Consider the following 22,389-nt stretch of genomic DNA (forward strand, 5'->3'; position numbering starts at 1 on the left):
AAAATGCAGGTTTTATACTTTCTTACAAGATTATCATTGAGATGAGTGAGATTCTGGAAGTAGAAGGGTTTTGAAATTATGAAATGTAGGATGTATGATTGTATCCATGGATTTGTATCAGTTCCAATGATGGCCAGGAGGAAAGTTTCAGGTGTGTGGGTAGCACGAGACACTGATGTCCTTGGGAATCCACTGGGAATCTTTCTGAATAACTTAAAAAAAAAAAAAGGCTCCAAAAGTTGTGCATCTATGTGTTGATGATGATACAATTTTTTTAAATTTGCTATGTTTAGAGTTCATGAAAGACATTTGTGACTATTACATTAAAAAAATGGCAAAACGATGGCAGTAGGAACAGTAAAATTACTTTTAGCTATAAAGGGTTGATTCTAAATGTTTTGGCTTTTAAATAATATCGTTTTAGAAAGAGGCTTAGTTAACTGCTCTTTTGTTCATACTTGCTGATAAAGTTTTGAATCTAGCCTAGTCATTGTTTTTATTATTCAGGTAATTATACAGTGTTGTACGAAACTCAAAGCTAATTCAAATGTGAGAGATTTTAACACTTATTTCTTAATTGTGAAAAATGAACAGGTTTAATGAGCAGAAGGATTCTTCCTCTCCTCTTTGTCAGGAATTTGAAAACAGTGTATAGAATAAGTAAAACCATGAGTCATGAATCTCATTTCTTCTGGCTCAGAAAACCTAGTTAAGGAGCATTTTATATGAAAAAAAAAAAGCATTTCCTTCTTTATATTTTTAATTTCAAAATCTTTTGAAGGAGAGTCTTTTGTATTTGGTTCTGATATACCTATGGATGCATACAGGATGAACACACACACACAGTTCTCCTGGTATCCTATCTCTGTATTCTTAGCATCTTTCAATAGGTTTAAGGCATTTAAAAAGCAGAACACTGTGGAGATACCTTAGATTTGAGGCAGTGAGGAAGCTGAAGCACAGGATGGACGATGAAATGGAGCCACGAAAGGGACAGGAAAAGCGCACAAGGAAGTCCTCATACTTTTTAAGGAGAGAGGCCCAGTTTGGTCCTGAATTTTTCCAGCAGCCTGCACAGAGGGAAATTTGATCAGGTACATGAGTCACCGTGTCCATAAAATGAGAGCAGAACAACTGCTCTGGCAGAAAGCTGTGTTCAGTCTCCGAAGTTGCTCACTTCGGTGGAATATTCTCACCTCAAGTTGGGCAAGAGCCTGGACTAAGTGATTATTTGGAAGAAACCAAAAAAAGTTATCTTTCCTCTGAAAAAGCACAGTCTGTGTGCCTTTGTCTGTGTAAGTAGAAATCCAGAGGGGTTGAGATTTAATAGCCCTATCTAATGACAGTTTTAAAAATGATTGCTCATAGATGATAAAATTACTTTTTTCAATTACATGAGGGGAGAATGAAAAATTGGTAATAAACAATAGATATAGGAAAAAGAGGAATTAAAAATAAAGACACACTCAATACAGAGAGCTGAAAAAGCAGACATTCAGGCCATACTGTCTCTAAAATAAACAGCAAATTATTTAATATTCCTGGCATATTAAGCAATTGGAGGAGGTTTAGGAAAGGGGTGATCTCTGAAAACACTGCTACCTTTGGCTTTAGCGTAATCATGTACAGATAGTAGATCCAGGACTTCATGCCAAAGGTCGCAGCTCTGCCTTCAGATGTCAGGATGACTTTAGGTCAGTCGTATTTCTTTTCTTGTAAGATGAGATGGTAGTTGTAAGATGGAAGACAGGAGCTGTCGGCCATCCCGTCACACTGATTGTAACTGCAGAGGCAAAGTCAGGCTGCCACCTGTAAAATGCCCCTTTGGTAAAACGCTTTTTCATGGGCTAAGGGCAGGCACAATAAATGTCACCACCAGGGGGCAGGAGTGCACTCTGGATAAATGGAGTGGCCCTGCACCCTTCTCTGTCTTTCAACCACAAACTCTCCGCTAGGTGACAGCAACATGAATATAATTGGAATAGTCATTAATGGGTTATACAAAAAAAAATTAATTCTTCTTTTAAATCGGAGAGCAGCACTTTAAAAAAGTATCTACAGTTGGAAATTTTTTCTCTAGAATTTACCATTTGCTTTAGACCTCCCATACACTAACCTAATACACAAAACCAAACCAAAAGTTTTGCCCAAAACTTTTTTGAGGGGCAAGCGGCGGTGCACATTTTAAAGAACCTGGAAAAGACTACTATTTGAAACCATTATTATTTAAGAGTTTACAGCTCCCAGTCTTATCCCAATTTAAAAAATTTAAAATAAGTGATTAAAATAGTTATTGCTTTGAAGATAATTATAGTTATTGTTTCAGTTCAGTTCAGTCACTCAGTCATGTCTGACTCTTTGCGGCCCCATGAATCGCAGCACGCCAGGCCTCCCTGTCTATCACGAACTCCCGGAGTTCACTCAAACCCACGTCCATCGAGTCAGTGATGCCATCCAGCCATCTCATCCTCTGTCATCCCCTTCTCCTCCTGCACTCAATCTTTGCCAGCATCAGGGTCTTTTCAAATGAGTCAGCTCTTTGCATCAGGTGGCCAAAGTATTGGAGTTTCAGCTTCAGCATCAGTCCTTCCAATGAATATTCAGGACTGATCTCCTTTAGGATGAACTGGTTGGATCTCCTTGCAGTCCAAGGGACTCTCAAGAGTCTTCTCCAACACCACAGTTTAAAAGCATCAATTCTTCAGTGCTCAGCTTTCTTTATAGTCCAACTCTCACATCCATACATGACTACAGGAAAAACCATAGCCTTGACTAGACGGACCTTTGTTGGCAAAGTAATGTCTCTGCTTTTGAATATGCTATCTAGGTTGGTCATAACTTTCTTTCCAAGGAGTAAGTATCTTTTAATTTCATGGCTGCAATCACCATCTGCAGTGATTTTGGAGCCCAGAAAAATAAAGTCTGACACTGTTTCCACTTTTTCCCCATCTATTTGCCATGAAGTGATGGGACCCGATGTCATGATCTTCGTTTTCTGAATGTTGAGCTTTAAGCCAACTTTTTCACTCTCCACTTTCACTTTCATCAAGAGGCTTTTGAGTTTCTCTTCACTTTCTGCCATAAGGGTGGTGTTATCTGCATATCTGAGGTTATTGATATTTCTCCCGGCAATCTTGATTCCAGCTTGTGCTTCTTCCAGCCCAGCGTTTCTCATGATGTACTCTGCATAGAAGTTAAATAAGCAGGGTGACAATATACACCCTTGACATACTCCTTTTCCTATTTGGAACCAGTCTGTTGTTTACTGACCACTAATGTGCTAAGGGTTGTATTTAGATGCTTTTAAAGCATTAGCTTATTGAATCTGGATTGGAGCTTTTTAAGAAAGCCCAGGTTTGAATTTAAGCTTATTTAGGGACATCATCTCTGCATTTTCCATGATCTTATTATGCTTTTTCTGCTTGAGCCATTTTCACAACCCATACTGAAGGAGAAATTGGAACTACCCTCATAGTATGATTTTTAGTGCACACATGGATGTATTGTCTCTACTTAAGACTTTCTTTCCCTCTCATGAGAGACAAAACATTAACCTGATGAGGGACAATAATATAATTTGATTCTTACACAGAAGGCTGAAAATGAAGACTGGTTTGGGAGTAATAGCAAAGTAAAAACTCATTAAAGCTGAAAGAGAAATGACTGGAGAGAATGGTAGGCGAGAATAGGAGGGCCAGAGAAGAACGAGAGGATGAGGTGAAGGGGCCAGGAGTTCAGGTGGGCAGCTTCACACATCTATGCTTACCTCTGCTTCATGCCTTTAGAGAGCCTTTCCTGTTTGTGGCCCTGGACAGCCCAATGTAACCTGCCATGGTCCAAATGCTTTCCATGTGAAGCAGATATCTGAACATGTTTGAACCCCTTAGAGGCAAACACTGGACACTCAAGCTTTGAAAGCAGAGTAATAGCAAGTGGTTGTCTATAAGCCAGTCGTGGTGGTCGGGGGGCTTACCCTCAGGAAGCCCCCAGACCTTCACTGCTTCTTGATTCAGTTCTAAATGGGACTGGAACCTATCACAAAGGAGAGAAGGAATAAGAAGTAAAGGAGAAACATGCTTAAGACAATTTTTACACACAATGATTTTACTGTAGTCACGTAGTACTTTAATATTCAAGTACTTTGTTCAATGTTCAAGCATCTTTAAGAGAAATAACAAGAAAATTATACGGCAACCCCAAAGGCGAAATCTGACTAATGGGAAGAAGAAAAATCCCTTTTTTGTTTCTGCCCAAGATAGTCTGGGGGTGGGGAGAAGTCTTCTAAGAGGAGAAAGGAACATGGATGGGGGACTTAGGGAAGGGTGTCCTAGAAAGGAGGAAACAGTGGTGACCTGCTTCTCCTTCTGTGCCCTGAGCCATTACCCAGGTGCCTGCACACAATTAAGGTGACCTCAGGTGCTGTTAACTCAAATTAGTTGAAACAACCATAGTTAATTAGCCAACGACTTACCAGGGGCCAGGAGTTACTCTTGGAGAAAGCAATGGCACCCCACTCCAGTACTCTCACCTGGAAAATCCCATGGATGGAGGAGCCTGGTGGGCTGCAGTCCATGGGGTCGCTAAGAGTTGGACACAACTGAGCGACTTCACTTTCATTTTTCACTTGCATGTATTGGAGAAGGAAATGACAACCCACTCCAGTGTTCTTGCCTGGAGAATCCCAGGGACAGGGGAGCCTGGTGGGCTGCCGTCTCTGGGCTCACACAGAGTCGGACATAACTGAAGCAACTTAGCAGCAGCAGCAGGAGTTACTCATAAGGCAAGCCCTACTGGGCAGGTGATATCCTTTCTTGGATAGGACTTGCTAGAGGGGCAAGATTTAGCAAAAGGCACAATCAGGATGCAAGATCTGTTCTTTTAGCAGCATCCTCTCTGATTTTTTAGGGCCAGCATGCTAAATCCTAGAGCTACATCCTGATTGCTACCAGGGGTCACACTAGCCAATGTGGATCAATCAGTAAGCACAGCTGGATCTAAATGCGATTAATTATATTACTGTAGCCTGTCCAAGTTTAGGTCTATTAAAATCACAACATGAGACTGGGGCATTATAAAGGATTGCTGGGAAAAGAAAAATGTTGGAATATTCCACAGCACCTCCCCCCGCCTTTTTTTCTGGCTTAAACAAGAATAAAGGAAGATAAAACAGCATGAATTCAACCCAACAGGCCACACAACCAGAAGTTTTTATCCTATATACCTGGTAGTTGGCCACAAAATGATCTGCTCAACTTCTCCAGTGATGACAGGAGGGTGGTAATAGTGTTTTCAAAATAAGGTGAATATAATGTAAACATTAAGACAAAGCTGCTGACGATTGTTGGTGCTGTTTCATTCTCTATTAAAATGTTTAATTTTGGTTGTCTTAATCCACACTTAATACTTTTCAGAGGTTATGATCCCCAGAATTCCTGATGCCCAAAGGTCTAGGCTCAGGTTGGGGATTCTGACAAAGGTTTCACAGAACACAGTAGAGAAAGCCAGCATTATCTCAAATGAAGTTTGCATTCTCCAAGACAATTACATTTAACTAAACCATCAACAATACATGTATACTCCATGAACATGTTTTTCTGCAATTGTTTATTTAGAAAGATTTTAAAGAAATTTGAAGTGACTGTGTCTGGGGGTAGTCTCTTTAGATGAAGAAAGTGCTAACAGTCACTATGGAAACCAAGACGCAGGCTACGAGGAGCAGAATCAGGCCTACACGACGATATTTTGAATGCTTCTCTTGTTCTTCTTCCTTCTTCAGTAAGGTATCAAAACCGGGTGTGTACATTTCTCCCAACCAAAACCGTAGGTCATTAGGATTTTCCTAAAAGAAAATTACATGGAGGATAGGATCAGTCAATGTTGCAGACTAACTGAGATTGCAGAATAAGAGAGCATAGGTAATCTACATCCATATTCCAAACCTTGAGTGAGGTTTAAGTGTCAGAGCTCTAATACCAGAGGCTAGGCTTCTCTGAACAGCTGCAACATGCAGCTACAGCCTCCTGGCTGACCAGGAATCCTCAGCTTCAACCTGTAGGTCTGCATGACGATTCACTGTTTACCGAATAAATTGCTCACACTCTAGGGTCACAAACACAAGAGTGTTTCTGCCATGTTTTTGCCAACTTAGTGTCTCTTACAATTTATAAACAGTGTGTGTCCATCAGGTTAGTGAGTTGAAATAAAATTGAAATTCCTTGCCTCAGATGATCTTGGGGGTTTTGATTTTGTTGGCATAGTAAGAATGAAGATGTTTGCTGAATTTTTCAGTAAATCCAGAAGCTGAGTTCCATGGAAGGAGGAGTAAGACTGAGAGTCCAAAGTCTTCTCTGTGCTTCTCAAATTTCTGGTCTTCCGTGTAGAGGGCTACAGCATGTTAGCATGAAGAAGCTCTGGCACTGTTGGCCTTCTGGATAAAGGACCCGATATATCCTTTCCCGTCCTTATTTATCCCCATGTTTCTGATTCTTTCACAGGCCTTGTCTCCCTTTCCATACTACAGAATTGTCTTCAACTCAAATTTATCTGCTGTGTCCCAAAATCATCTGCAAACTCTACTGTCCATACATCTAAAACACACACACACACACACACAATTCCCTGTTGTCTCCTGCTGTGTGTGTGTGTGTGTGTGTGTGTACTCAGTCATGTCTGACTCTTTACAACCCCACTGACTGTAGCCCAACAGGCTATTCTGTCCATGGAATTTTCCAGGCAAGAATATTAGAGTTGGTAGTCATTCCCTTCTCCAGGGGATCTTCCCACACCAGGGATCTAACCCAACTATGTCTCTGTTGTCTCCTACATTGGCAGGTGGATTCTTTACCACTAGTACCACCTGGGAAGCCCTTATTTCAGTGCTAAAGATTCAGTGTCTATGCCTGGCATCTAGTAGACAAACAAATAATCTATGGTGAATGCTGAATCTCTATTTTCAGAAATCCATTTCAAGATTTATTGTTTCTCATTTGGATTATTGCAATGGCTTGTAGCTGGGCTGCCCACCCCCTCTCGGCTTCTCTAGTCTCAGTGACTTCAAGTTAGCCAGTTTCCACGGCCAGGTAATGAATTAGCTTATCACCCTTGTAATAACTAGCTGGGTGGATTCTGGTGATGACAACATAACTCTTCCATTGCTATTAGTTTCAAAGTCCAGTCTTAGGAAAGCTGTTAAAATAAAATTTGAATGATCTGTGCAGAAGGATAGACGATTTAAAAATCCTTGCCTGACTTCACTCTTAGTTTCATTTTGTCTGTGTCCTAATCAGAGGCCTGCACTTTGCCTGCAAGGTTAATGCCTCATTCTTCAGTAAGAACTTCCATAATGGAGACTATCCACTCCCACATTCTGCTTATAGCTTGCGTTGGTAACTAAATACGGGATTTTTTTCTCCTTTTTTATTCATAAACTTAGTAATTCAGAAAAATGGGAGTGACCAAAAGCACATGGAACTTTCATGGCCTGTAAAGTAGTTGAAAAGGTTTCAGAAATTAAGTTGGACATTCCATGTGCTAATTAGGAGATGGGGTAGGGATGATGATGAAGTAAGTTGAATTGATGAGGTGTAAGAAGAGATACTTGGAGAAGGTAATGGCACCCCACTCCAGTACTCTTGCCTGGAAAATCCCATGGACAGAGGAGCCTGGTGGGCTGCAGTCCATGGGGTCGCTAGGAGTCGGACACGACTCAGTGACTTCACTTTCACTTTTCACTTTCATGCATTAGAGAAGGAAATGGCAACCCACTCCAGTGTTCTTGCCTGGAGAATCCCAGGGACGGGGGAGCCTGGTGGGCTGCCGTCTCTGGGGTCGCACAGAGTCGGACACGACTGAAGTGACTTAGCAGCAGCAGCAAGAAGAGATACTAATACAAACCAAAGTCATGACTTTATGAGGTCTGCCCACCGGTCTCCAACCTGAGGGGCCTCTGCTCTGAGGTGAGTGGGCAGGTAACAGATGGGTGGGAAGAGGGCCAGCCTTGGTTTTAGTAAAGCAATATATACATCATATTCACATTCAGTCTTCCTAAACATGTCATGGTATTGCCGACAAAAAATTACCCCTTAGTGCCAATAACATTCAGTTTCTTTAGCCTTACATTTGAAGTTTATTTTGAATCTGTTTGTTAGCCTTATTTCCCCCATTTTTCTATTACTTTAGCTGTAGCTCTAGCAAAAATGGACTACCTATTGCTCTGACAAACTCTCTTACTCTCTTACATTTCTGCCTTTATTCTTGTTACTTCTGATAGAATAGAGCCTCTCCTCTCATGCAAACGACCCATGTCATCTGGAGTTCTACATATCCTTCAAGTCCAGCCTCAATGAACTTTTCCACAAAGCTTTCTTATAATTCAATGTGACTTTGTCCTCTTTTGAATCTGCCCAGCACTTTCTACGAATCATATAGTCACTGTCTTCCTCTCTCGTGTCCTAGAGTTACTGCTTGTTGTTAATACTTCACTCAGATGAACTTTTGGAGGGCAAGAATATTCTTCTTTACAGTACCCTTGTCATTCATATAAACAACAAAGAGAAGAACGGAGGCTCTAGCACCTAGTCAAGAAATGTCTGTGAACTGTATCAATCTATCTTTCCTAGTCGTAGAAGGTTATTTCCTAGAGGTCTTGATATTTGGATTCCTGATTAAAAAACACAAGATTACTGTTGCTAGGGGGAAGCATCTGTTATGGAAACATCTCTGGAGAAGAGGCTACATTAAGGATGAGATACACTAAATCCACTGGGAGATAAAGAAACTTCAAAGATTCTGGACAATATTTAAAGGAGTGCACATTTGAGATTTTTTAAAATATAAGACTTTAAGGGAATGTAATGCTGTCTCCTTCAGAAGGAAAAGCCTGTAGGTGACTAGGGTATGAGGCTTAGGACAGACATACACTGTCACACTTGGAAAATGTCAGGCCTTTCTGGCCCTAGGACAGGCAGAGGCCAGCCAAGGTTGGGTAGGAATCCAGTCCACTCGGAAAACAGGGTCACCTTTCCTGCTTTTCAGGGATTCCTAGACTTTTTGAAGGGTGACACCAGGGGAAAGAAAAGGAAAAACTTGAGTTGGGTTTAAGTTGGGTGAATGAGTTCATTGCATACTTTTCCTGTGTTGAAATGCTTTTGTTTTGTTTTGTTACTGAGACACAGGAAAATGTCCAAAATGTAAATCTGCAATCTTAAATCACCGAGTAGGCTTGAAATAAAATGATCTTTGATGAGAACTGCTTTGCACAATGCCTAAGACACAGCAATTAATCAATATATTTGAAAAAATGTAGAATAAAGAACTCAGCTATTCACAAACATAAATGATCTCAAAACTAGGGGAAAACACTTAATCTTACAAATTGACTTTCACAAACTGATACCTTCCAGGTAAACCCTTCTTCTTGTCACATCATTTCTTTCTCTCTACACTGTAGTGATGCTGGTAACTGCTGAAATTATAAAACACATAAATAAACACAAATACTGACTAGGAGAGAGAAGGTAAAGCCAGAGGTCAAAATAACCTCAACTCTGGAGATTTTATGCCCAGTGAAGACTGCCTCTCACCTTAATACCCATTTCTTTTAGGATTATGTAACTGATCTCCCTCATCAATTAAAGGAGTTGATTCCTTGCCTTGAGTACCTTCAGATGCCCAGAGAGGTTGGTATGCAGGGAACGCTTGTCATATTCCTCAGCGGTCCATGAAGGATTCTTTTTTCTTTCTTCCATAGCTTCCTCAAAACTTACATCACCATATAGTGGGTTATTCTTCAGAACAGATGATAAGGATGGTGGGGGGCTCTCGACGGTGATGGTGCCCTTCACACTGGATCCCCTCACGTGTTGAGCAGTAATATTCTTCTTTTCTCTCTGTCAGGAAACACAGTAACAAAGTCTCTCTTACCAAGAGGTGATGATAGGGAAGGAAAATGTGAAATAACTATACCCGAAAGTTTAATGATTCTGCCTGGACCCAACAGATTAGGACAATGAATGAAGGAAGAATTCTAGGATCTAGTTTGACTTAGGATTCTATCACTGAGCTCTTTCTTTGCATGTGATCGTGTTCAGATTCAGTAATCATTCATTAAAATGCTATTTTACAATGACAGAGAAAGAACAGCATTCCTTAATTCAAACAGTAGAATTCTAAAGAAAGTAACTTTTCCCCAGATCACTTGCACTGAGATTTAATGACCTGTTACCTCTTTCTACTTGTGCATTCTATGACTTAAAAAAAAAAAAAAAATTAACATTGCTGTATTAATCCAGAAAAGTCAAGATTAAAAGGCATTTTATAGTTATGCTTTGGCTTTCATGGGAACTCCCTTGGGACTCCGATTTTAGATAGCTTGGAGAACTAGACTAACTTAGCATTGCCCTCTTATATGTCACTATAGACAGGCTGGGTATTGGATAGCTCTAATTCTAACTTTCAGATCTTTAAAAACTTAAAAATTAAACCATGATATACATGTAGAAAAGTACATATGTAATAATGTAGAGTTCGATAAATTTTCACATATCAAATAAACCCAAGATACTACCCAAAAACAAACCATACCAGCATACCCCACACTGCCTTCTAATTACTCTTGGTTCCCCTCCCCAAGGATAATCAGTATCTCCAGAATCCCCATCACAGGTCAGTCTGTACTCATTTATATAAATGGATTATACAAAAACAATGTGGTTTTTCTGTGTCTGGTATGACCTTCATATTTTTACTTTGCCTTTTTTTCCCCTTATGACTACAAACCTATTATGAAGATAGAAAAATTTCAGATTAAAATTTATTCATTGACCAAATAAACTGGAGAAGAAACAGAAAGCCTATAGAGTAATGTCTTATTTATCATAGGGCATCAAGGGAAAGGAATTCCACATAAGTTAATTTTCAGAACACTTAGGTTTGACTCTTAAGAACTAGTGACACATTTCATTATCTTACAGCAATTTTTCAATAAATGTGTTTCACATATTTCAGCCTTCCTAATCAGAGAAGTTTCAGTAGTAATTAATATTTTTCTGAGTTATATTTATAATCATCAGTGCACTGATTCCCTCACATCTATTGGGGTATATAGGTCACATAGCAAAGTTGTAAACTAATATATGTAGCTTCCTTCTGAAATGGCTGGTAGCCCCCCCAAAATCATCTAGATAAAGGGTACCTTCATTCATATTCTCTTTGGCCTTAAGTTTCCCTAATTTTCTTAATCCAGACTTTTTTTAGATAGGTAGAGATCAACTTGGAGGTCTTATCTGACTTTATTAGATTGCTGGTCTGTTCAAAATCAATTTATATTCTATAATACTAAAGTTCGCAATGAAATAATAAATCATCTTGACTTAGCATTCATCTTTAAGATGGATGAAACTCATGAAAAATGTTTCTGGAACTGAGAAAAAACAATTTGATATAAAATTTAGATAGTTTAAGTTTAGCATAATTCTGACTCAAGTTTTTTGCTTCAAGGCTAGATATCTGTGATCTTCTTTGAAGAGCAATAATCCTTCTGATGTTGAAAAATTGGCTTTGTCTGTTTTCTTGCCTGCGTGACTATTCCTTGAGTTTCCTAAATAAGAAACCTCTATAAATCAGAAAAATAGTTTTAGGGGTTAAGAAAAAAACACAATACCCTCTATTACAATGTATACAAACCTTGAAAAACTAATATACAAAAGATAGAAAAAATAATCAGAGCTACTTTTAAAAGAACATTAAAGGTCTTAATTCTAAACAGTATTCTTGAATGTTTGAGGTTTAGAATTTAGTGCCATTTACTTTTGCACTGTATGACAATTTCATGTCTGAAGGACATGTGAAGGGAAAATTAATAGAATAGTTTTATTAAGAATTTTATGGAAGAAACAGAATATACTAATTGTGGTTGAGGTTCTTCTATATTTTGATAAACTAAAAAAAAAATCTCTTCAGAAAGAAAACCAAAGCATGTCTTTGATTTTAATTTTTCACTCTACATTTTACAAGGACTACATTTATCAAAAGGAAGCACAATAGTAATTTCATTATTTTAACAATATGGGCTGTAAAGTTAAAAAAATACTGTTTAAGTAAATAAGCTTCAAAGCTTACCTAGGCTTTTCTGTATTAACCATTACTTTGTCCACATATCCTTTATACACTTTAGTCAATATTTATGCCATTTATGTATAAGTAAACTATCACTTAATAAAAAGAATAAAATAGACTTTCAACAGACAAATACTGAGAGTATACAATTAATAGGCCAATAAAGAAGGAATTTCTAAAAAATATACTTCAGGAAGAAGAAACCTGATATTAGGGAAGGTTAAGATGTATAAGAATAAATGCTAGGAAAAACAAAGAAAAAGAACAAAAGAAAAAAAAAGCTGATGAATATAGACAGAAATCTAAGCAAGCACTGATTTTATGGTAAAATAGAAATAATAATCACTAATTTGTGAGTTTTAATAGAAACCTAAAACTAAATAGTGAAATCTTTAACAGTTATATTTGATTGGGAAAGTTCTTTTCTTCTTTCTGGCCACAAAGCACGTGGGATCTTCGTCGCTTAACCAGAGGTTGAACCCATAGCTCCCACAGTGGAAGTGTAGACCCTTGGGCCACTTGAGAAGTCCTTAATTTTGAAATTTTAAGAAATAAGTTCTCTTAGAGGATGGAGATACTACTTAAAAATAGAGAAAGAAGATGTAGATTCTAAATCAGTAGAGCAGAAGATGATGACAGGAAGTTAATCTAAAAGATAAAAAACCTGAAACAAAGAATACAGAGGAGAAAATCTTAGGAAACAGAAAAAAAGTGGAAACAATCATGTTAAATAAATAGATGAAACCCTCTAAATAACAGAGACCTCATATGAGATTTTTAAAATATTTAAAATACAGGAACTCAGAAAAAGTGAGAGTGAAAGCACATAAAAATATATAGCAGGCAAATATAAACAAAGAAGAGCTGGTGGTGTGACAGGTTAAATCCTCACCAATGTGTTTTCCCTTTCTGAGCACAAGGCATGACCGCCTTCCTCAGCCTGTTTGACGTTAAACTGGGCCCACTCTTTCTAGTAGTTGATGTGGGGTCGAAAGTAACAGAGATCATTTCCAGGCTGAGCCCCTGAATTCTCCAACAAGATTTTTTGGCTCACCTGTCCTCACTTCTCATTTTTTATTATATCACTGTAAGCAAGGATTTTGAGGTGGCAGAGCTATACAAGATGAAAGAACTTCAAGCTCTGGGATACTGCTTGGAAAAGAGCTGCCCAACCCCTGCCCACCTCGCCAACCTATCTGTCCTTTCTCAGACTTTCCATGCACAAGAATGTTTTTCTTCTTTTTAGTTATTGATATTTTGTCATCATAGTGTGGCCTAGCCTACATTCCCCTTAGTACAGAAAGTGATCGCTTGAAATTCTACAACTGTTGGCATTGGCTTAGCAGTTAAGAGAGGGATGAGAGGAGTATCAGAAGCTGGATGGATGGCTATTCATAGCATACAGCGAGAACTGTTTGGTGTGTTATCTGTGGTCGTTTGGAATCTAACCCCCTGTAGCTCTATGAGGGATAAGTAATACACGCACAAGGATCAGAGTATTGCTGTATTATAAGAAAGAGATGAAATGATAGAAAGAGCTGAATTGTTTGCAAGAAAAAAAGAGAGAAACTATGGAAATTTGATGCCTTCTACTGTTAAAAATCTGACTGTTTATAGACTCCAAACACAATTTGAGCCAAAAGAAAAAAAAAAAAGCCCATTTAAATTTCCTAGTAGAATGAAGCGACTCAGGATAGAGGTCACGTCAGGGTGTGGTTTCATAACTATTACTCCTGACTGTCTCCAGGCATTTGTCATTGAGTCAAAAGAGGAGAAATGGAGGCAGAAAAGCAAACCGTTAAAGCCTATTTGAGATCAACGCCTTCAAAGAACTTAAGGTGTATTTACTGACATATAGAAGTGACCACAACAAAATAGAAATGATTACGTTAATATATAGCTCACACTAAGTTTTATAAGAAATGTTTCACTAGAGAAACCACAAGCCTAGACCTAAAAGTTTTTAAGATTGTTAAAAATTACAGACAAAACCAACAAAACAACAGTAACCCGATGCCTCCAAATATGGATGTATTTATTATTAATGGATTAATAGGAGTGAATTTTGAAGCCTCTACAGCCTTGAGGGTGTCCCTCTGTGATATGGCAAAAAACTTTGATGAACAAGGGAATGTTTCCTAGTGCGCTGGACCAGGAACTCTAGAGAACAATGCCCCAGGATATCTTCTAAAGAGGAGAGTCCTGGCCTAATCCATCTTCCCCACCACCAAGGAAGGAGGGCCACATGAACTATTCCCAGTAGAATCTCAGAATTACTTTGGAGCAGTGTCTGCGTTCTTTCATTTTTCCCATTCAGGAAGGAAGAATTTCTGCAGTGACTGCATTTCTAGTACAGCAAAGATTATAGGACCGTGTGGATGGGGCACTGGATAAACTTAGTCACTGCCTCTGGTGAGGGATGAATATTGGTCAGATTAAATCTAAGAATACAGTCACCATGAAATAATAAAGCAGGAGAGATCAATAAATATTAAAAGCAAAATAACCCATATATACGATGGAATGAATCAGTGATATTGAAAGCTGTTTCTTTTTGAAAAGGTTCAGTTCAGTGGCTCAGTCGTGTCTGACTCTTGTGACCCCATGGACTGTAGCATATCATGTTCACAAATTGGGAAAAATCAAGATTATAAGGATTTCCATTTTCCCCAATGTGGTCTATACTTAACAATGTAATTCCTATCATAATCATAATGCAAACGGGATATTTTGTTTGTATTTCACATGTGAGCCCACAGACAACTTTTCCTAGAAAGTTGCTCCCCACTGTTCATATTAATTCTGTTTTCCAAATTACTAAATGGTCACCTTTATGAAGCACAGATTTGATCATGTGATTCTCTTAAAATTTTCCATCAACCCCTCCAAACTTTCAGGATAAAATTTGAAATCTCATACCACACGCATCAAGCCTTCCCAGTCTGACCCAGACCTCTCTTGGAACCTCTTCTTCGGCCTTCCCCTCCAAGTAACCAGGGCTCTGGAGCCCCACATGTGCTCCTGTGACACACACCGTGCTTTAATAAGGTTTCAGTGCCAGAGGCATTTGGGTCTCATTGAGGAGCAGTGATGGGACAAAGCGGGTGATGCTTCTGGCAGCACTGTCACCCAAGGGGGAATTTCTGACCCCACTGGAGATTTTGTAAATTACATAAATTTAGCATAACTTGATAAAATCATGTTCTGATAACTGCAAGTAAAATTCTGAGCAACTCAATGATGCTCCTACTTCCTAGACAATAATTTACGGACCTCAAAATGCCGACAACTTTTTGCCCAAATATAAGCTTATACAGGCTGCTCTTATTGAAATAGGGTATGGAATACTTGAATAGAGACAGTCCTGGAGAAGGCATGACATGTGTGTTCACACACAGATTGTGAAATATAGTTTTGATACACAAAAACAAAGCTGAGGGAGAAAGAAAAAATATTAGAATTTAAAGGGAAAAGAGAGCTTTAAGACTGAAAAAAAAAAAAGTGAGCAAAGGTGATTAGGAAATACACCCAGGAAATGACCTTGTCTAGAAACCAAGGGAAGAGCAACCTCCTTAGCTTTGATCTTCTGCTCTAGTTCATAGGTATAGTACAGAAATCCCCTGGGTTCTCAAACAGACATCATAAAAGCCAGGAAAAGATATAACAAATAGATTAGTCTAGAAAGATTCTGAAGTCTAACTGCTAATCAGAAGAAAAATCCCACTACAGTATCTGAAAAAATATATTTTATCATTTATACCAAAAGAAAAGGAATTTTTTTTTTTTTTTTTACCTTCCTCTATAAAGGGATTGTGGAGAAGGCAATGGCACCACACTCCAGTACTCTTGCCTGGAAAATCCCATGGATGGAGGAGCCTGGTAGGCTGCAGTCCATGGGGTCGCTAAGAGTCAGACACGACTGAGCGACTTCACTTTCACTTTTCACTTTCATGCATCGGAGAAGGACGTGGCAACCCACTCCAGTGTTCTTGCCTGGAGAATCCCAGGGACGGGGGAGCCTGGTGGGCTGCCGTCTATGGGGTCGCACAGAGTCGGACACAACTGAAGTGACTTAGCAGCAGCAGCAAGAGCATAAAGGGACTGGCAGAAATATTTGGAATATAATTCCAAGTGCCTTCATCAAATACATGCCCCCAATTATTTCAACAACCAGAAATATTAGATTTTGGCAAAAGTTTGTTCATTGTATTGAGAAGAACTTTATCAAGAAGCCTTATTTCTCTAGTGAAAGAATTAAAGAAAAAGTATAAATCTAGTTAAATCAAGAAGTACCTGCTTGTACTCTTTACCTGCAGATACAGTGTCCTGAGATGCTGGCGTGCCTGGGGACATCCTTGCTTACTTTCCTATATGCATGGTATTGCTTCTGCTCATATAAAATGGCTTAGAAAATTGCCTCTGAAGGTGGAATGTGAATTTCAAAAGAGCATAAAACATAAATCATGGATATAAATACACTACTTTTTTTTTTCCTTCTTGCTGCACTGCGTAGCGTGTGAAATCTTAGTTCCCCAACCTGGCTCCTGCAGTGGAAGCAAAGTCTTAACCACTGGACTGCCAGGGAAGTCCCTAGAAGGTCTCTTGTTTCAACTGTTCGGTTACTACCATTGTTGAAGGCAATGTTTGTAGGTTAAGTCCTTTGACATTTTTGGAGGTAGGCTTAATTCTAAATACTATGTACCTGGGGTGGGGACGGATGGACTATGAGCCAAAAAGGTAAGCTAACACAACTCTGAAATTTGTGTGGATTTCATGGAAGTATATAATCTAACTGCTTGATTTGGCCAGAGAGCTTGATAGAAGTACTGACTACACCCTCTAACATGCACACACACACACACACCCCTCCATCCACGGTATATATCAAAGAATGCAAGTGGTCTTATCTGCTATTCCAAATTCTAATGATAGGCTAATTTAAACACATTTGGGGATACTATTGATAGCAAATGATGACATGATGCCCATTTCTTATTCTCTTAAAGGAAACTCTGTCAGTTGCTTTTACCTTATTTGCTCTCACTTTTAAGGAACTACGTAAAGTGAATACTACACTAATTTTGCAAGTGGAAATACTAAAGCATGGACTGAATAAGGGCGATAATTGATGCCTCTCAGACTGGTTTATTGTGGATTTGAGACAAGAAACCAAGCTTCAAATCTCCTATTCAATGTTCTTCAATTGGCTTAATGTCTCCCCACAGAGTGAGACATGAAGCCCACAAGGTGAGGGTTTTAAATTAAGAACTACTGACAGCTGCCTGCCACCTCTCACACCCCTGGTACCTTAGTCCACCTGGTGTATTCAGTGCCCTTATTCCAGGTATCACCATAGAGACTTACAACTTTCATACATGCTTTTCTTTTAGATTTGTTTTTTTACCAATGAATATTACCACTCTTGGATTTTTAAGACCCAACCAAGGAGAGAAGCATTATTTATTGACATACTGCAATCTAAAGTAGCAAATATAATTGTTTTTACTTATGTGAGCCACATGTACCCAACTAACTAAATTTGTAATTGATTTACTTCTTCCCTCCAAGCATTATTTAGTAGTGTATTGGCCTTTATTCAGTCATTAGACATTTCTTTTTAGGGTAAAGTTATAACTAAATCAAGTTTATTTATAGTTTGCGATTACCAACGACACATTCAAAGACATAGGAAACAGATTTTTACATCCTTGGTTTGCCCTGTAAAACTATTTCTATACCTCAGGGCCTGTTGGGAAAAAAATGCCCTTTAAAACTCGCATTTCATTCAGGTTTAGGAACAACATTCACGGAGCTTTAAATTGTGAAATTCCACATGAAGGAAACAGGTCAACTCCAGTACTAAACAAAAGATGTTAGATCGGTGTGTTCCAACCTCAAAGGAATTTATTGGATGTGTTTTCTTAGACTAAACTTCATAGCACAGGAGGGCCAAGGTATTCTAAGCTGACTTTTGAATTATTTTAGTTCATGATATAAACAGTAAGAAAGACAAAGGAGGAATTTCATCGCATTTAACTTAAACTAAGCAAAACACACAAAAAGCAGCCATCAAAAAGGTGTGTATGGATAGGTTTTGAAAATTACCAAAGGGAAGGATGTAAAATTTTTTAAAAGTCGGTTGTCATAACAGGCTGCCTTACAATGGAAATGAATTAAAAACCTCATAGGTGGAGGAAACACTTACATAACTATCCAAGTGTACTTGATTCTGAATGATCTCATGATAAAGGTCCCGAGAAGCCCACAAACACACCACAAAGGAGTCACTTTACACCAGGACTCATGAGTAGCAACTGTTTCTTAAAAGAAAACAAATTTCTGTTCAGGGAATTTGAACCACTCCAAAGGATTTAATGATTTGCAGGGGTTTGTAGGTCATTCACATCTGTTCTGAAATGAAATGCTTCTTCCTGTTTCTAAATGGACTAACCCTTAACCCCGTTAGCCCTCATGTCTTAAAACAAAGATTATTCCTATTTCATGAGCTGTGCAACACTCAGGGCCTTTATGTTTCTTTCAGCACATGGAACTCATCAGTTGTATCCTTCTCTTGTGGTTAGCAAAAAAGAAGATGCAGAAGAGAGCAAGAAATGAAGTCTGGGTTTGAAGATTGCTTGTTAAGTCTTGTCTACATGGATACCCGCTGAAACAAAGAGCCTCTACAAAAACAGCCAGCACCTTTCTCAGGTAGAGAGTTCCCTCTATTTTCTTTCTTTCCATCATTAGGTTTCCATTGTTTCACTGTTTGAGTTTCTTCGCCACAAGATGAAAGGGAGCCAGTCTAAATGAGGTGGAAGCAAGATTCAGTTGTCTTAGAGGCCATGTATGAGGCCACAGTGTAATCTTCGGATGCTTTATGCCTAGACTACACCAGAAGACAGAGGTGGGGTTCCACCCAGAGCCTTATCTGCAAATGTAGTAATTGATCTGAAAACATCTGAAGGGAAGGCTAGGCAAAAATTTAAAAAGAAGACAGTAGGAGAAGCTGGGGCATGAAGGAAAATGAATGGCTGGGATAGTTCATAGAGTTGATCAAGTGACCACAGAAAGTCTCCTTCCCTTGACGAAGAGAGAAAGCCCCTTTCTATGGCAAGAGTGAGCAGCTACCCTGTACTCTGTTGCCTGTAGCTTTTTCGCACAAATGATGAAGTGGCAGATACTGAGAAGGCAGCAAGCCCCCATCCGCATACATACGTGCTCCCAGACCTTACCTGTGAGTAGACGAGGTTTTGCCAGTGTTGTGCGGCAGGGTAATTCCCTCCCGGAAACCTCACCAGGCTGGCCTGGAGAAGGGCTGAGTTCCTCATTAAAGACTTCACATCGAGCTGCAGGAACTTGTCAGGATGGTTGTTATTTGGCAAAACAGAGAGATCCATGCCTCCCTGCATCTATAGTGGAAAACAGAGGTGAGCAAGGTTGCCGCTCTCAGAGTGGTCCATTATTAATGAGCCTGAGGGTGCCCGCCGGGCGTGTGAAACACGGCTGTGGGCTGTGCTCAGAAACCACTCTCAAAATGACAGATCAAGTGTGCTCCACGGGACAGTGGAGCACCCTGACTTACCCTTCACACTACACACACACTCTCTCTCTCTCTATCCCCTCGGATGCTTGAATGGAACATCTGCGCCCATACTTATTCAATTGTAAAGGATGAATGAAGATGCGTCTTCATACAGAAATAATAGCTTAAGCGGAAATACTCTTTGGATCAAGGCTACCAGAATTTCAGGGTCCCAGTCCATAATTTGGAGCATATGCTACAGTCACCTGTAGAGAGGCATTAATTGATACTTCTCTTTGAACACTGCTGAGCTGACCCAGCTGGATTGGCCTTGTCTCCACAGCCTCACATGTGATATGCAGGATCTTGTTTCTTCTCATGTTTTGACTCCCAGAGTCTCAGGGTCATGTGAAACCTAACCGTGCTTAGGTTGTCAGCCTCAGCTTGAGGGGGAAATAGCAAGAATTTGCTTGATCGTTTGCTACAGTAATTTAGTGCCCCAAACTACTGCCTTGGTCCATTCGCTTTCTGAGATCTCTTTGACTCTGCTCTTAGCTGTTCACAAAGCAGACTTGGAAAGGGAGGAGAATATGGCAGCTGGGTTTGGATGACGTGCAGTCCTCAGTGAACCCATCTGCCGTTCAATGAGACAAGGTGGGAGTGAGGTTATGGAGATTATCTCAAGCCAGGAAGTTATGATGACTTTAAGGTAGATAAGCTCTCTCATTACAAGCCACTCTGTCTCTGGCAAACCATACTTCTCACCAGGAAAATATGGATTTTCATCTAGAAAAAGAGAAGGCAAAGGATAGACACATCAGCAGTGTTTAAAAGACACAGCCTGTTATGTTTGTGCCTCAGATGCAAACCCATCTGATTCAGCAGGAAGGATTTTCTTACAAAGGTAATGCGGTTACATGCGGAATATATCAGCACCAGATTTCAGAAGAGTGCCCTATGGCTTATTAGACTCAGCAGCCAGGATGTTCTCGAATCAAGCAGACACTAGAGAGTCCTTCCCTTCTTCATGGCAATAAACATGAGGGTATTGAAAAAAATCATGTGTCCTACTGATAGTTGTAAACTGGATTAAACAACCAGTGTTTTCCGCAATAATTTTTGGACCCAAACTCTATCACTGTCTTACAATACTTAAAATATTTGTTTTTTAAATCAGTACACTTACCAGAGAAAGTAAAAAGGACTTCATATGACAGTTGATAACAAAAGAGTTAAATCATCAGTGTTTGAAGAATCAAGTGTGTTATGTGTCTGTACATGTCCTTGGTACTCTCTGGACTTCTCTGGCTGCTGCCAGAACACATCTAATGAACAAATATTTCTCAGGCTGTTTGCTTTTCCTAAAAGATTCTTTGGGGAATAACACACATCTTCAAGAAGAACCTTACTTCTCTTTGGCTCTCTACATTGGCAAGTGGAGACACAAAACCCAGATCCAAATATATTTGATTAGATCCTTTCCTTAGCCAAAGTATGAGGTAGGTGAAATGAGCCATCGGTTTTCCTTAGGCGTCCTTCCTTTTAGATTCCTCCACTGTGCTCTAGATGCTCAGAAGTTTGTATACTATCTCCTTCCTTTTATAAGTTCAGTTTCAGACTGCCCATCTTCTCCCACCATCCTTTGTCTACCATCACTCCTAAACCATCAGTTCTTATTTTTCACTACTATCCCTACGGGTAGCCTACATGACTGACAATCAGAAAATCACGTTTTCTCCTCCCGCTTCTGCTATGGGCCAAGCCCCACTCTCACTCCACCCCTAAATCGTGCCTCTGTTGAGGCCAGTCCTTCTGCCTAAAATTATTTCTTCCCAACCCTTGATGTTGACCACTTCCCAATTATACATCACGGGCCATGGCTGACACTCAGCCTTTCACAGAAACTTCACATATTTTCTCTAATAAGAGAAATGATTTTTTCTTCCTTTGAAATTTCAGAGTGATCTGTTTGCCCTCTTACTATCTTTTGTTTGATAACATATTTCTCTCTTTTAGTTTATGAGCCGCTCTACTGGATACATCATGAAAGAGCAGCCTTATTGGATGCTCCCATCCTCACATGAATCATGTCTGAAGAACCTCACAAAGCCGTTTGCTCAATAAATAATGGTGGCTGTTACAGGAGACAGGGATCAAGACCATTCCCACAGAAAAGAAATGCAAAAAAGCAAACTGGCTGTCTGGGGATGCCTTACAAATAACTGTGAAAAGAAGAGAAGTGAAAAGCAAAGGAGAAAAGGAAAGACATAAACACCTGAATGCAGAGTTCCAAAGAATAGCAAGAAGAGATAAGAAAGCCTTCTTCAGCGATCAATGCAAAGAAATAGAAGAAAATAACAGAATGGGAAAGACTAGAGATCTCTTCAAGAAAATCAGAGATACCAAAGGAATATTTCATGCAAAGATGAGCTCGATAAAGGACAGAAATGGTATGGACCTAACAGAAGCAGAAGATATTAAGAAGAGATGGCAAGAATACACAGAAGAACTGTCCAAAAAAGATCTTCACAACCCAGATAATCACGATGGTGTGATCACTGACCTAGAGCCAGACATCCTGGAATGTGAAGTCAAGTGGGCCTTAGAAAGCATCACTACGAACAAAGCTAGTGGAGGTGATGGAATTCCAGTTGAGCTATTCCAAATCCTGAAAGATGATGCTGTGAAAGTGCTGCACTCAACATGCCAGCAAATTTGGAAAACTCAGCAGTGGCCACAGGACTGGAAAACGT

General features: G+C 39.5%; 1 protein-coding gene across 3 annotated transcripts; it reads right to left on the reverse strand.

Annotated features, from left to right (window-relative positions):
* Positions 1-5,345: 5,345 nt before the first annotated feature.
* On the reverse strand, positions 5,346-21,675 carry MINAR2 (membrane integral NOTCH2 associated receptor 2). Of its 3 annotated transcripts, none has more exons than XM_024995053.2 (4): positions 19,903-21,675; positions 19,347-19,523; positions 9,660-9,887; positions 5,346-5,839 (listed from the first exon to the last, which is right to left on the reverse strand). In XM_024995053.2, the coding sequence occupies exons 1-4, from the start codon at positions 20,014-20,016 to the stop codon at positions 5,660-5,662; spliced, it is 699 nt and encodes a 232-aa protein (XP_024850821.1). In that variant the 5' UTR covers positions 20,017-21,675; the 3' UTR covers positions 5,346-5,659. The 3 variants fall into 3 exon arrangements, with proteins under 3 accessions (XP_024850821.1, XP_059744674.1, XP_059744675.1); XM_059888691.1 differs by having other exon boundaries at positions 9,651-9,887; XM_059888692.1 differs by having other exon boundaries at positions 9,651-9,887; positions 19,697-19,993.
* Between the last annotated feature and the right edge of the window lie 714 nt (positions 21,676-22,389).

This window comes from Bos taurus, chromosome 7 (assembly GCF_002263795.3).
Source record: "Bos taurus isolate L1 Dominette 01449 registration number 42190680 breed Hereford chromosome 7, ARS-UCD2.0, whole genome shotgun sequence".
Classification (NCBI taxonomy): Eukaryota; Metazoa; Chordata; class Mammalia; order Artiodactyla; family Bovidae; genus Bos; species Bos taurus.

Excerpts from the sequence above, each read along its gene's own strand:
- MINAR2 (XM_059888691.1), bottom strand. The coding sequence starts at position 20,016 with ATGAGAAGAAACAAGATCCTGCATATCACATGTGAGGCTGTGGAGACA. Across the intron at positions 19,524-19,902 it reads CAATTAATGCCTCTCTACAG|ATGCAGGGAGGCATGGATCT; the intron begins GTGACTGTAGCA and ends TTTCCACTATAG. Across the intron at positions 9,888-19,346 it reads AAAACCTCGTCTACTCACAG|AGAGAAAAGAAGAATATTAC; the intron begins GTAAGGTCTGGG and ends GTTTCCTGACAG.